The sequence below is a fragment of the Podarcis filfolensis genome, assembly GCF_964270895.1.
Source record: "Podarcis filfolensis genome assembly, chromosome: 14".
Lineage (NCBI taxonomy): Eukaryota > Metazoa > Chordata > Lepidosauria > Squamata > Lacertidae > Podarcis > Podarcis filfolensis.
Genome location: NC_139616.1, coordinates 35,020,091 through 35,034,996, shown reverse-complemented (window position 1 = coordinate 35,034,996; position 14,906 = coordinate 35,020,091). Strand labels below are relative to the sequence as shown.

The window sequence follows — 14,906 nt, the reverse complement described above, 5'->3', positions numbered from 1 at the left end:
TCCACAAACTGCACACCCTATCCTCACAATATTAGCTGAATCATGTCCCCCACCCAATGATTTGAGCATTGGCCTAATTTCTTTGTTTAAACCAGGGGTCTCCTGCTTTATAAGTCGATCAACTTACATAGCTGCCATGGACCCTAACAGACCTTACCAAAATAGAGAACCACAATAACTAAATAAAAGAGAAAAATTATATTGAGTATAGAGGAAAATGGAACACTGAGTTGACCTTGATGCTTTCATACACCCCAAACCAGAACCAGTTCTCCTCTTTCTCATTGTCTCCACCAGCTAAATAACAGAGCATGATAAAGTAATTTCTACTAACAATTTATAGGGCTGTGTCATGTCTCAAGCCCTGTCATTCCACACAACTGTGTCACATGCCATTTCTGAATACACAGACAGGCTCGTCTCAAAGCTGACACCTGACATGCAAGCCAACCTCCCACCCACCCGATTTTTACCTGTGCACCAGCTGCAGGTTTTCCTGCTTTAAGCGGCTGTGCTGCTCCCCATTTGCCGCCGTGTCCTTTTCCAGCTCTGTCACTCTTTTCTCTAGGAAGATCACCTGCAGAAGGAGCAGTGAGAGTCAAGCATTAAAAGGCCTGTCCTTCCTGCTTCACCCATAGGGCATGAAAGCCAGTCTGGGGCCAGAGGTTTTGGTCCAATTCAAGAGCAAGCAGCTCTAACCAGTTGTGCACTTTGTTTCCTTTGCACTTAATGGTCCTTTGCTTAGCATCATATTATCATCCTTGGCTCCTTAATCTGTAATACCCAAAGCCTCACCTTTTGGGAGAGATTTAAAAATAGAATGCTACTTCTTGGTAATCCATTTGAGTCAATGCTCAGCGCTGCTGTTTCAAAATCCTTAAGATGCTGGACGCTCGCATATCCTAAGCCAGTGCTCCGCAGCAGCAGCAGCAGCTGGGAAAGTGTGAGGTGGCTTTCTTGTAATCATTGTTAGGGAACCTGTGGCCTTTAATAAAGGATGGGTTAGAAATTTTTCTAAACACATAAAAAGTAAAGCATCCCACTGGCCATGCAGGCTGGGGCTGGTGGGAGTTGGGAGCCCACAATTGTCTGGAGCAGTACTGCAGCAGCATTACACCCTTATGGGAGGAGGGTGTCTGGTGCCTCTCTGTATGAGTCACCGGTCTGTGTTAGTTACACATACCCAGATCTTTAACAGAGAGACAGACAGACAGAGAAGAAAGCATTTGCTTCCACACACTCTAACAGTAATGCTTTCCAGCTGTAAAACACACCCACCTTATCAGTGATGTCCTCTTCCAGGCATTCAGTGTTGTTCCGGAAGGGTTCCTCCATGACATCCAGAGGGAGGGTTCCTGTCTGGTGAAGGTGCCTGTAACGAAGACAGACCAGGCCGATCCAAAGCAAGAAGACAATTAGAAGGACCATCATCACAGAGGAGAACACCAAACTAGCACAGTTGTGCATGGGTTAACATTTCCACCTTGCTCCTTTCCCTTCCTGCAGGGGATTCCATCATCAAGTGCAGTTTAGAAGCCCTGTCTGACTACCAGAGTTGGATTTCTCAATTTAAAAACCCCAAACACTTCTATTTCACAGGCTACTGCCTGCCCACTCACAGCAACCCTCAATAGTCCTCTAAGCTGAACAAGGTTGTCTGGCACCTTTGTGGGGTGGCAGAGAGAACAATAGTGTATTACCAGGTATCCACACTTACACACCTTTCCCCCTTTGCTCTTTGGAATATGGGATGATTAAGATCTGACTTTCTCCCACTTAATTTCTTTCTGATCTTCATGGCAGCGAGATAAAACACGTTCTTAAGAGCAATAAAGAACATGAAAGAGGAAGGACCGTGGCTCAACGCTGCAGCTTATATACTTCGCAGGCTGGATGTCCCAGAATAAATTGCTGGAGTGGCCAGTTTGCATCTGGGAATCCTACATTCAAATCCTCACCCACTCTAAAGCCTATTAGACAGCCTTGGGCAAGCGGCTGTATTTCAGTCTAATCTACTTCGTGGGAAGAGCTATAGCTCAGGAGCACAGCACCTGCCTTGCATTCAGAAGTTCCTAGGTTGAATCCCCACATTTTCAGGTAGGGGCAGGAAATTTCTCTGCCTAAAACCCTGGGGAGCCACTGGCAGTCAGTGTAGACCATACTCAGCTATGTGGAAAGCATAAGGCAGCTTTCTGTGTTCCCTAAGAGGCAGGCTGGGAGGCAGAGAGCAAATTGGTAAAGCAAGCCCTCCCATCATGTTGAGGCTCCCGCATTGCAGGGGGTTGGACTAGATGACACTCGTGGTCCCTCCCAACTCGACAATGCTACGATTCTATGCCCCCACACCCATGGAAGCTGCTTCCATTTTAACACTTCTCCCTGTGTGCCTCTGTTGTGGTCCAAAGGCCATCATTTTATGACACGACACCTAGGTCAGACATTTATCAGCTGTTAACTAGTAATGCACTTTATCACTTAAAGAGTGTTCAATATTCCACCCAAAGGACAAGGGGGAGGCAGGCTTTGGGTGTCCTCTGCCTTCCCCACCCACCATGCAAAGCCTTAACACAGAAATCCATGCACCGAAAGACTGTGAACGCATTGTGGTGTTTGAAGGGTGGTTAATAAGAGGTGGTTAATGATAGGTTACAGGTGGTTAATAAAAGTTACATGCTGATGAACCAAAGGAAAGCATGAAAAATATACAGGCAGCTTGGAAGCTATGGACCTCATTCCAGATCTCCCTCCACAGCAGCAAAACCTGTCTCTTGCAAACAAGGCAGAGCCAGAGTCAGGTTTAGTAAAGAAATGCCACCCCAAAAGCCCTGCAAGAGGGCAAGCACAGCCTCCTCCCTGATGGCCCATTAAATCTGAGCCAGGCCATATGGCAGGGACAGCCAACCTAACCCAGAGGTTGCTGGACTACAGCTCCCATCATCCCTAACCACTAGTCCATGTTAGGTGGGGCTGATGGAAGTTGGGGCCCAGCAACATTTATTTGGAGGATGCCATGTTAGTTACCTCTGGCTGTGGTGGCAGGAGGAGGACACAGCGGTGACTGGGCAATCAATATTGTCCCAACCAGTGTGCATGTCAGAAAGAAACTGGTCCCACTGGCCAGCTAGCGTGAGAGGGTTGCTGAGCTGCATCCTGCCCCCCAATAAACGAGGAAAGTGAAGTAAAAGCTCCAGTCTTACAGGCATCTCTCATGGGTGTTACCTGGGGCAGGGGTGTGTGAGGAGCCCCTCCCATGTAGTTTTTAAATGCTCCCTCTCTCTCCACTTCAGAGGCTCAGGTTGGGTATGTAATAAATTGAAGAGAATTTAAAAACAGTGTGTGTCTGTGTCACCTACTTTGCGGGAGGGAGTTGCTGGTGTTTTAGCTGCTTAGATGTATCCACCTAAGTTTTAGTCAGAGTAGACCTATTGAAAATAAAGGAACTAAGTTCATCATGTCCATTAATTTCAGTGGGTTACTCTGATTAAAGCTAACCCCTTTTCCCAGACCCAAAATTGCAGCGAAAGCAACATCTAATCCAGTGAAGAACACCCACCCCTTGTGCAACTTTCACAGTTTAATCTTGAGTCCTGAAGGGCGGACCAACAGATGGGTATCCACATGCTCTGGTTGAATTTTGGCAAATCAGCAGGAGGATGCTATTCCATAATGCTGGGTTGGGGGAAGAGAGCGAACGAGAGCAGGAAGAAGCCCTAAGAATGCCCTTTCTCACACTTTGTTCTTATTGCAACCAATGTGTAGAGAATAATCATTAAGACAAAGTGCGTCCTGGTGGATGTCTGAGATACTTTAACAGGAGAGCCCCACGTGGAGAAAGCAGTCTCCCAAGGGATGCTGGGCAGAAGCCTTACAGCTTTTACCCCTGAGACAAGGTAGCCTTCCAAATTTAAGTGCTAGACTGGTAACAAGGAGCAGCATGTCAGTTCGTGAGTAGGGCAGATGGAGGACAGGCCAAGCAATCCGGCCCTCCTGAGCACCCAGCAGAGAAACCAAACAGGCTACAGGGAGGAGAGAAGCCCCCTCCTCTGTACCCAGTGTGGAAATGCGGGTTCGCTGTGTCCCCCTTCTCCACCAGCCCCCCGCAGACGAGTAAAAAAATGGCAACCCTCCCAAACTGCAAGACTCCTCAAATCCAAGCAAAATATAAATAGAGCCTCCAGGAGTACCTTCATCAATTCCCTCTGGGACAAGGAGAAAACACACCAAACAAAGACCACCCACATGCACTTCTAGCATGCAATGCCGAAAGATGTAACTGCTCAGGAGATGTACTTTTTTAAAAAACAAGGAAAGAAACTGCCCTCATGCAGTCACTAAAAAGAGAAGGTGGAAGGAGAAAGAGTGACCCCCACCACATGGGGGGGGGACCCATGCAAGGAAGCTGTCGAGTGGGCTTTGAGAGCAAGCGCAGGGAGAGTAAAAGGAACATCAGAGCATACCTGGCTACCTTCTTGCTTGAGAGCCTCTTATTTGGACTGTGGAATGAACAACAGGAAAACTAAGTCAGGAAAACTGACACCCAAGAGCAACAAGCGAAACAGGAAGCAAGCGAAGACAGAGCGGCAGGGGCATATCCTTTACAATTCACGGCACAAATGCACAACACAGCACACCCAGGCCATGCACGGCATGTCCCACCCCATCCCGCCCCAAATCTAAACCCAGCCAGAGGCAACATCTTTTCTGCAGACGTTTTTAGCAGTGCCGCAACATCGGAACGGAACAAAACGGGCCCTCTGCGGTGCCTGGAGCGTCCACCGCTCCTCTTCCCCCCGCGTCCGTTCACTGGCCAGTCCTGAAAACAGATCCCGAGGCTAAGAATAGAACTTGAGTGTGGTGGGACTTTCGGCTTCTGCTGGATTTAAACCCACCTGTCAGCCAAGCGGGCATCTGAACCCCCGATAGCAAGGTGCAGGGAGTGCCAAGCAACGTACCTCAAACAGGCGCACCACAGAAAAGGTCTGTGGCACACAGAGGTGAAGCCAAATGCACACACCTGAAAAAGCCCCACTACGAAACAAGGCTGGACGTGCCTTGGCCATCTTTCTAAGCAGGAGCTTCTGTCAGAGAAAGAGGAGAAGGGGCCGGAAGGATGACTGGAAACACGACAAGAAGCAGAGAGAGGAGAACCCAAACCTAGTAAGTAGTGGGGCTGAGAGAACTCTTAAAGGTCACCCCTAGGAAAAAGGTTTCTAGCCCAAATCGTGGCATCACCTTTTCTGACCTCTAGAGGTGTGTATATCTGTTTCAGGGACTACGTTTTAACTGCTAAGATATATAACACTTAGGAGCAACAGCTTGCCCAAAATATTTTTATCCACTGAGGCAAAGGACAAGAGGGCATCTGTCCCCCATCTCCCACAATTCCAAGAGCAGAATCTGACCGGGGTCACATCTGCACCATGCATTTAAAGCACTATGGTGCCACATTAACAGCCAGTGCTTCTCTCAGAGTTCATTGGGAAAGGTGAATTGATTGTTAAAGCACTTGGGGAACTGTAGCTCTGTGAGAGGAAGAAAGGGTCTCCTAACAACTCTCAGAACCCATAACAAATGACATGTCCCAGAATGCTTTGGGATAAGCCATGGCTGTTAACATGGCAGCATAGTGCTTTAAATGTTTGGCGCAAATGTGGCCTGGACTGGGACTTTAATCTTGCTTCAACACTGGGAAAGGATTGTGTCCTCCACCACACATGAAGGCAGCAGGCTAGTTTAGGGGGTGCATAACAAGTCTCTAGCACACATAGCTCTGACCTCCACCAGAGGAGAATGCCCAGGAGGCTCAGCAGGAATGGCTGAAGGTGCTGCTGCTGCCGCCACCCACCTGACAGCATCCACCACCTGAGGCGACTGCTTCACTTTGCCTAATGGTAGGGCTGGTCCTTAAGAGCAGAACATAATATATGCAAACACACAGAGAGGAATGGATTGACCGTTGCGATAGGTTTTTAAGCTGGGCAGCCGCCTATCAGAGAAGCTGTAGGAGTGGGCTTCTTGCATCAACAGAGAGTCACTAAAAGGTATTGGAGGTCCTTTTCAATGCTGAGATTCTATATATAGCACCCTTAATGCATGCAGTGCTGTACAGAGAAACATGCAAACAAAGGTCAGCCTCTTCTTGGCATTTACAACCTAAGTTCCAGTGGAGAGAAAGGGGAGGCATCTGCGTGTAAAAACGGCAACATGGATTTGAACATACTTTAGCAGTAGGCATGTCATACAGGCATACGCAGCCAGCAGTGGCCGCAGGTCCCTGTTGGCAGTGGCACATGGCACCAAGACGTCCTTGCCATGTTCAGAGGTGGCTGCTGCCCACTTGAACCGGTAAGGTGGAAGACAGGGGGAGGGACCAACAGTAGGTGGAGCCAGAGCCAATGACAGGCACAGCCAGAACTAGAGTCAAAGCCAACTTTTGTCGCCCTCCTCCTCCCTGCTGAGTGCTACAAGGGGCAACCCGGAGCCTAAGGAGAAGGAAGCTGATTGGCTGTGCCATTCCTTAGACTGGCAATGTGTCGGAGTGGGCAGGTGGGGACTGGCTGAGGGTAGGCTGAGGTTAGAGGGCCAGTGCTCCACTTGCCCTGATATAGCAGCCTCCACTGTCACACCATCTCTTCCCCAAACCATGCCTTCTGTGACTTCCCCTTGTGAACATCCACCAGAAGGAGCTAGGGATGTTGGACATTCAGCATAATATAATTGCTGGAAATCTATGAAGCAGTATGAAAAGGGGGTTCTTGGAATACATGACATCTCCATTCACAATGTTTGCAATGCTGTCATAAGCCTTTGATCTCGGCACACCGATCTAATGCAATCATTTCCTTCAGGCTGGAAGGGGCTGGTATCTGAGTGGCAGGACACCTGCTTTGCATGCAGAAGGTCACAGGTTCAACCCCCAGCATCTCCAAATAAGGACTGGGGAAGAGCCCTGCCTGAAAAACTACTGCCAGTCATTGTGCGGACAATACTGAGCTAAATACCACATTAACTCAAATGTAAAGCGCACCTTTTTTGGCCAAATTACATCGTGAACATTAGGGTGCGCACTAGATTCAATGGCACATTAGATTCGAGTAAATGCAGTAGATCAATTGACAAGACTACAAACCTGCACACGTACTCAATTAAGCTTACTTATTGAGTAGAGCTGCATAGGATTGCACTGCAGCAAGGCCTCTCGTGTTCCTCTCTTATTTGCCTCATTGCCTCCACCCATCTGCCATACCCAACTCCATGCCTTCTGCCATGGCTTATCCCAACATTTGCCAACATCTGTGCTGACTGAGGCTGATGAGAGCTGCTATCCAAAGCAGGTGGAGGGGGCTAGATTGCTGACAGCTGCCTCATGGCTTGCAGCGATCGCTACGGTCTCCATTTACCAAGCCAGCCCAACATATTCATCTACAATTCTCAACCTGCTTTCTAGAACCACCATTGCGTTGTCTTGCTTGAAGCCCCCCACCTCTTTCGCTAGCTGCTGCCATTCCCCACGCCCCGTTCTCCTTAGGCCAGCATAGATCACAAAGGCACCAAGGAGGAATCCAGAAACGCCACATTTGCTTCAGACACACAAATTAGTTCATGCAAAGGAGATTAATTGCAGAGCAGAGAAAATGCAAAAAGGAGGATTCTCACTGGCAGTGTTCTTCCTGGTTTTGAGGGGCTAGAGATAGGGTGTTTTCACATGCAGCGCTAACAAACACCTCCATCTCCTAACATTTTTTTAAGGGCAGTCAACTGAGTGCAAGTTGCACAGTCACTGATGTGTCAGCAGCCAGTGATCAAGACTGCTATTGAGAAACAGCCTTACTCCATGAAGATATACACACAGGCAGTGAAGAAGGTGATGGGGAAGGGCTGTGGCTCAGTGACAGGGAAGCTGCTTTGCATGCAGAAGGTCCTGGGTTCAATCTCTGGCATCTCCTGATAGGGCTGGGAGGGACCCCTGCCTGAAATCCTGGACAGACCCAGACCAGAACTGACATAAAGGGGTCAACAGCCGGACTCAGTATAAGGCAACTTCCTATGGCTTGTCTCCAATGCCAAGCTCTACTTAAGAGTCGATCCACTGAAATTAATGGACAAAACTAACTTGGATCTATTGCAGTGGGTCCACTCTTGAGTATGACTGGGGGGGGGCACAACCCTATGTTCTTATCTTATGCAAGAAAATGGTAGACTTGATATTACTAAGAGGATGTGGGTGAGGGTGGGGAAAACCACAACTGAATAATACACTTTGGCAGGCAAGCTGCTCCATCATCACACTTAGCAGTTTTAAATTTGTTATTTTTGTAGATAAGCTCTGGGGTTTAATTTTATTACAATCGAGTGGTGTATAAAATAAATCTTGTGAAATAAACTAACCAACCAATTTGGCAAACCTTGAAGGAAACAGGCCCATCCTGCAGCGTAAGCGCCCCAAATATCAAATGGTTTCAATAACAGGGGCCAAATATCACTTAAAGCTGCCTGGTAGGCAGATTGGCAGAGGCTAGATTCGAACTGGAGACTTCCTGATTCACGGTTCAGCCTTCGACAATAGACAACAGCAGTTCAGGGCCCTTCCTCTGTACGTACTGCAGACGTGATTTGTTAAAAAAGAAAGGAAGGAAAAAAGCGAGCACCCATGCTTAGCAAACCATGCGAGTCCTACTTTCCCAAGAACATATAAATCATGCAACTTTAAAAAGAAGAGTGTCTCATGCCCCAAACGAGTTACCTATTCATTTCAAGATCATTTAGGCGAGCAGACAGGTCCTCGAGGCGGTTGATTTGTTTGTGGCACTGGGTACAGTAAAACTCAAACGCCTCATCAGTGATAATGCTGTGCAGTTTCGCCGCAAGTGGGTTGGTGCTAGAAAAATCACAAGTGTGTCATTCTTGTAAAAAAGGAGAACATTCAGGCAGAGCCCCTCGATTCCACCTGTGGCTTCCAGAAGTTGAAAGAGAAGAAGACGGATGCTCTCGAGTAGCCAATTTTGGAGGCAGGTGGTGTTTTGTAGAAGAAAGGCGTGGGGTAGTTAATGCCATTTCAAGGAGATAATGATTTGCTGCCTCTTTCCAACAAACTGCCACTTCACCCCACAAATCACTTGAAGATTTGCTGAGCGTCTTAGAAGACCACTTCATGATTTTTCTGCCTGTTGCAGAAACTGTAATGCACTGTGCATGATTTTTAATTGTATTATTACTGCTTCTTTTCTTTCTTTTAATACGAATTTCACTGTATTATAATTTGAATTCCATGAACTGGTGGCCACTCATCCAGCACACAAACAAAGACCCTACAGGACAAACTGCAGCATTCCCTAACATATGGTTGGATCCACATTTTCCTTCTTATCGATTTTAACAACTTTCAGTCTCTCCCCACTTCAGTGCTTGTGCATGGACTTTACATCTGAACTGTGCCTTTGGGTTGAGGAAAAGGGTGTGCGTGTGCTCAGTTGGTATTTTTTCCCAATTAAAAAAGCACCAAGAAAAATACCATTCTAAATCAATATGGATATTTAATGTGGTGTATGTGCCTTCTCTCATCTTCAACCACAAATCCATAGACAACACGCCGTGAGCCACCTAAATGAAGCTTGCAGACCACTGGTGGTCTGTGAACTGCAGTTTGGGAATGCCTGCAATAGAGTGTCCCAACTGATGCTCATCTGTCTTGCTAGAAGCCTTTGCAAAGGTCATTATCAGGAGAGCCGGATCCCATCCACACTATATAGGATACTGGATGGGAACGTCAAACCCAGGAGCCAAATATAGCTCTCCAGGCTATTCTGTGTGACCCTTGGAACTCTCCCCAAGCCAACGTAGTTGCAATTGATCTGTGCCAACATTTACACATGTAGTGATCTGTGGCAGCCATTTTTCATACTGTGACAGCTAAAAAAAAATTGCAGTAAGGATTTAAAATATGTTTGAGAGAGGCAGGTGGTTATACCTCCCCTCCACTGAAATAAACTTCTGGAAGCCACAAGGTTTAAATCGGAGATAAGGTTAATAGTGAAAACCACAAAGGAGAGGTTTAATTTAAATACACACACACACACGCAAACACAAACATAGACACACAGAGGTGTGAGCTGGTAGAAACAAGGTTAAATTTACAAACACCTGGAAAGACAGTAAATGACTTGGCTCAGTTCCTACTGTTTTGCTGAGCAACTTACATCTCAAGAGGAGGCTGCAAGCATCTATTCGGATGGAAAGAAGCAACAAGCCAAGCAGCATCAGCCCCGGGGTTTGGAGGGCCCCTCTTTGTGCCCCCTCAGTGAATGCGCATCCTTTACTGCAGCTGGTCCAGGGGGCTCTTGTCAGAGGGACCCCTGCAGGAATATGTGGGTCTGTGGCAGATGCCCAAACATGCTGCCCTATGGTGCCAGAACTGAAGCCATTGCAAACTACAGGAGCTTCACACTTCTTGGTGTGCAGTCAAAAAGCTTTGGCACTGTATGCATAACAGCATTCTTATACCAAGCTACTGATTTCAGATGAAGTTCTTCTAAAATGTGCAACAAACTCCCACAATTGATCCCCTTCCTACCCCCAAAGAAGCCATTCACTTTTTTTAAAAAAAAAAATTTTTTTGAACACTGCGGCCTAGCAGGAGCTGAAGCTTGCAAGGCGGAGGAAAAAAGCACAATGAAGAATCAAACCTAGAGAAGAACAAGCTCTGGTGCTAACTGATACAACACTTTCCATTTCGCTCCACACGATTTGGAATGCAATGCTCCTTCCTTGAGAGCAGGAAAAGCTTGAAACTTGTTAACTGCAGAAACACCCTGCTCTGGAAATCTGGACTCAAGAACCACCTCTGCACAAGTTGCAAAGCAAAATGTTCCTCTCTTTGTAAATGCTACAGAAGAAGAGTTTGGATTTGATATCCCGCTTTATCACTACCCGAAGGAGTCTCAAAGCAGCTAACATTCTCCTTTCCCTTCCTTCCCCACAACAAACACTCTGTGAGATGAGTGGGGCTGAGAGACTTCAGAGAAGTGTAACTAGCCCAAGGTCACCCAGCAGCTGCATGTGGAGGAGCAGAGACGCGAACCCGGTTCACCAGATTACGAGTCTACCGCTCTTAACCACTACATCACCAAAAGCTGTTGCTTTTGCTTAAGTAAGGGCAGCACTGCGGGGAAGACTGGGAGAAGAGAGCAAAACCAAACCGCAAATAGAAGAAGCACTCTGTTCAGCATAGAAAGATGTTCAAGTCATTCTCAAGCGACACCACCATTGTGTTGCAGCATGGAGGGTGGCTGTTCCGGAGTCCACCTCTCCACTTGCTCTCTCCCCCATCCTACAATAAACAAGCATTCTGTGGTCGCTAAGCCACCCCTCCTGTTTTTTCCTGTTTTTTTTTTGTATTTCCACTTGGGATTTAAATGAAGGGGTTTTTTTAAAAAAAAAAACAACACACAAATTGCTGCAGAAATGAAGAGAACTGAATTCAAGGTTGGAAAAAATGAGAAGCAGAGAGAAGTCAACTGACAGATCCATCCATCCTTAAGTATAACAACCTCAGGAGTGCAGAGAGTAGAGGACATATTTGCATGCAGTAGACTTGCTTGCTGGGACAAGATGGCAGCTTCTGAGCTAGGAGAGGAGTAAGATGCATCTTCCTGTTCACATCCCCATAGGAAATCCCTGCTCCTGCTGGACCACTGACAACAGGAAGCCCTTCAACCCATTTGTGCAACTCTCCCTATTTTCTCCTGCTCACTCAGCAGGACTAGCCAGCGCCAAGCATCCTGTCAACAACTACACAAGCTGTTAGCAGCCGGTAGCCAGAGTCCAGCTCAGCATCTTTCAGGGGCATCCCCTTTGGCAAACAGCCTTAGGACCAGATAGCCTCAGGTTCATTCCCAGGTTGCATCTGCAAGCTAGAGACTAGGAGAGACGCTTGCTTGAAATGCAGGAGAGCTGCTGCCAACCGGTGGTCTGATAAGGCAGCTTCCTCTGTTCCTATGACAAACTGGCTCCTCCTGCTTGCCTCGTTTCCCAGCAGGTTTATTTGGCACCAATGCATGGTCAATCTGCACATGGCCTTACTTAGATCCCATCAAAGCACTCATTTCCTTGCATGGAGTGAAGATATGTTTGCACTAAGCTGCTGGGTGATTTGCTAGCACACTTGGCAACCTATTGCATGCCAAGAGCACTGGCCAGTGTGCCGCAGGCACATGTAATCCAGGTAGAGAAACATCTGCACAGATATGGGAGAAATGCCCTAAAATGAAGGCATCTCTATGGACTGCATGGCAAAGGCAGGAGAAAGGTGCTTTATTCTGCTCAGAAGGCATCAGAGAAGGTATGCGACACCCATCATCTTCCATAGCTATTTCGTGCAGCCGAAGAAAGTATCGCTCTCTCACACAAATCATTTTCTCCCTGCTTATTAGGAGACATTTATATGGATCTGTAGAGGTGAGAGAAGCAGGATTTGTGGTGCACAGGGCTTTTTGTCACAGCTCAGTGGTAGAGCATCTGCTTTCCATGCATAAGGTCAGGCTGGGAAGGACCCTTCTCTGAAACTCTGGAAATCTGCAGCGAGTCAGTGTAGACAATACCAAGCAAGATGGATCAATGCAACGCACCTTCCTATGTTTGCAGAAGGAGAGCACCTCTGCTTTTCGTGTGGATGCTGTCAGCTTAAAACTCCAGGTAGAACAGGGCAAGAGTTCTCTCCAAAATCTTGCAGAGCCAGTAAGTACAGACAAGATTGAGCCAGATGGACCAACGATCTAACTTGGGGTGGTGCAGCTTGCTATGTAGCACAGTCACTTTCTTCCTGCTGCCTGTGTGTTATTGGCTCACAGCTATTCCCCTGCACATTCAGCACACAGAGGGGAGAAAACTGTGGCAAGGTGTGCCCTGACGGCTTCAGAGTATCAGGCTGGTAAACAAGCCAACTCGATACCAGCAAAAACCTGTTTGGTAGAAGTACCCAATAGCCAAGCTAACCCCAGCTGGGTGGGGAGTTCTGAGAATGTGGAGACAGTGCTGGGAACATGCTGAAACAACCAGACCTTCCCATCCGCCACTTGACCCACGTTTGATATGCTAGTGTGCCGCTGCTGAAAGTACGCCCAAGTGCTTGTGGAGCTGTGATCAGGATGTGTGTGTGGGAGCAAAAAAATTTTATTAGTCTTCAATTACAGTCTAATAATAGCCCCATTATAACAATACCAATTTATAATACAATTATTAATACCAATTGTTCAAATACTGAATTATATAATTTAGATGAAGTAGGCCCCTGCATGCTGGATTTGATGGATTGATTATTTGCATTATTTCTGCGTTCCAAAATCTTATTAATTTCAATTACATTCCGGTCATAATAATAATCCCTTATACAACAGCTGCAGTATTAATAACTTCTATTCGTGTTGACACATTAAATGATTTATAAAACTACAAGTGAGGAACTCAAGCTTTATTCTTGTTCTTCCTGTGTGTGGCAATTATTCTGTCCACGGTGTTTCTTCCTGTCCTCGTAAGATGTTATGTCTTTCTTTCCCCCAGTTGTTGTTGTTATCCATCATGCCTTGGACGGAGCTGATATCCCATTGTTGTTCCAGAAATTTCTCCCTCACCCTGTCCCGTGCTTCACTGTTTTGTAACTTTAACAACAGCTGCAAAAGTCACTCTGTCCCAATAAATAACCTGTTGTCACCATTTTTCCTCTCAGCCTGGGAAGAAGAGTGATCTGTCAAGCTGTAGATGACTCAATAAAAACCTTATCAGTTCCTTGGCAGTTCACAGACTCCTTTCATCCTTCCTTCCAACTGAAGATATATGAGCAATTATACTTCCAATTAAATTAAATTCCAAGTCCTCTTAGTGTTATTCAGTTCACTTTAAACAATAAAGAATGGGGAAGAATCAGCTCTAAGTTTCCATCATAAACTTTTTGCAAAATAGAGCTTTCCTCCCTTTTTGCTTTTTTTACACTCACAGTTTCGTTTGATGTTATATTCCGTATTTATAATCCAATTTCTTCCATCCTTGCTTGTACAAATATAATTTGAACTAATGTTCAGAGGAGGGTTGCCGAATCATAAATGTAGAGAAGAAAACTTTAAATAAAGAAACTGTAGGCTCCCCTCCCCCTGTCTTTTGCACCGAATGAAGTCTTATCTCAAGTTCAAACTTTAAAGTCCTTGCAGTTGGGTTGGCTCTGGAATTTGTGATCTCATCTCTTCTAGCATGCGCCTGTACTTTAGTTCAATTAAACTCTAACAGGAGAACCTCTGCTTCTTAATGGCAGCTTTGGAGGGTTTTCAACAGGCAAAGTGCTTTCCTTGCCAGAGCGAGAGCCAGATACCAAGATGAACTGCGAGTAAAGCCCATTCCCCCTGTCCCGGGGGGGGGGGGATTTGCAAGGATAATTACACTTAATCATCCTTGTTTTTCCTTCACCAATGATCTCCTGCTGTCGTGGGGCCTGCCTCCCTTAAAGCAGAGCAGAACTGGAAGCCGTGTGCTGGAGCAATCTCATGACTGTTCACCAATACTGCTAACTGCACAGCTCTAATAGATTTCCCTCCGGCCAATATTTACTGCAGCCTTTGCCAACCTGTGCCCTCCAGATGTTGTTGGACTACAACTCCCATCAGCTTCAACTTGCGTAGCATGCTGGCTAGGGCTGACAGGAGTTGTAGTCCAACTTTATTGAGGGCACCATATTGGGAAAGGTTGGTTTAGCGGCTGGCTCAAAGACATATAACCAGAGTTATCTGCAACAGTTATTTTCGACACCACAACCAGTGGTGCTGGTGCTGAAGACAGGCTACGGAAGAAGCTTAGAGACAGGCACCAGCCAGTTGAGAAACGCTCAAAATGCAGCAACATGAGACACAGGTTCTGGCCATCTT

The 14,906-nt window shown here is 46.6% G+C and overlaps 1 protein-coding gene across 14 annotated transcripts in view; it reads right to left on the bottom strand.

Annotated features, from left to right (window-relative positions):
• Positions 1-14,906, bottom strand: part of RAB11FIP3 (RAB11 family interacting protein 3) — a 98,295-nt gene that overhangs the window by 11,297 nt on the left and 72,092 nt on the right. For 6 of the 14 annotated variants that reach the window (XM_083584971.1, XM_083584982.1, XM_083584983.1 and 3 more), the window contains 4 exons: positions 8,744-8,878; positions 4,458-4,493; positions 1,279-1,372; positions 474-577 (listed from right to left, as the gene is read on the bottom strand). In XM_083584971.1, the coding sequence (XP_083441097.1) occupies positions 474-577; positions 1,279-1,372; positions 4,458-4,493; positions 8,744-8,878 (369 nt within the window). The remainder of the gene's footprint in view (positions 1-473; positions 578-1,278; positions 1,373-4,457; positions 4,494-8,743; positions 8,879-14,906) is intronic. The other 8 variants (XM_083584973.1, XM_083584972.1, XM_083584974.1 and 5 more) reach the window with 3 other exon arrangements.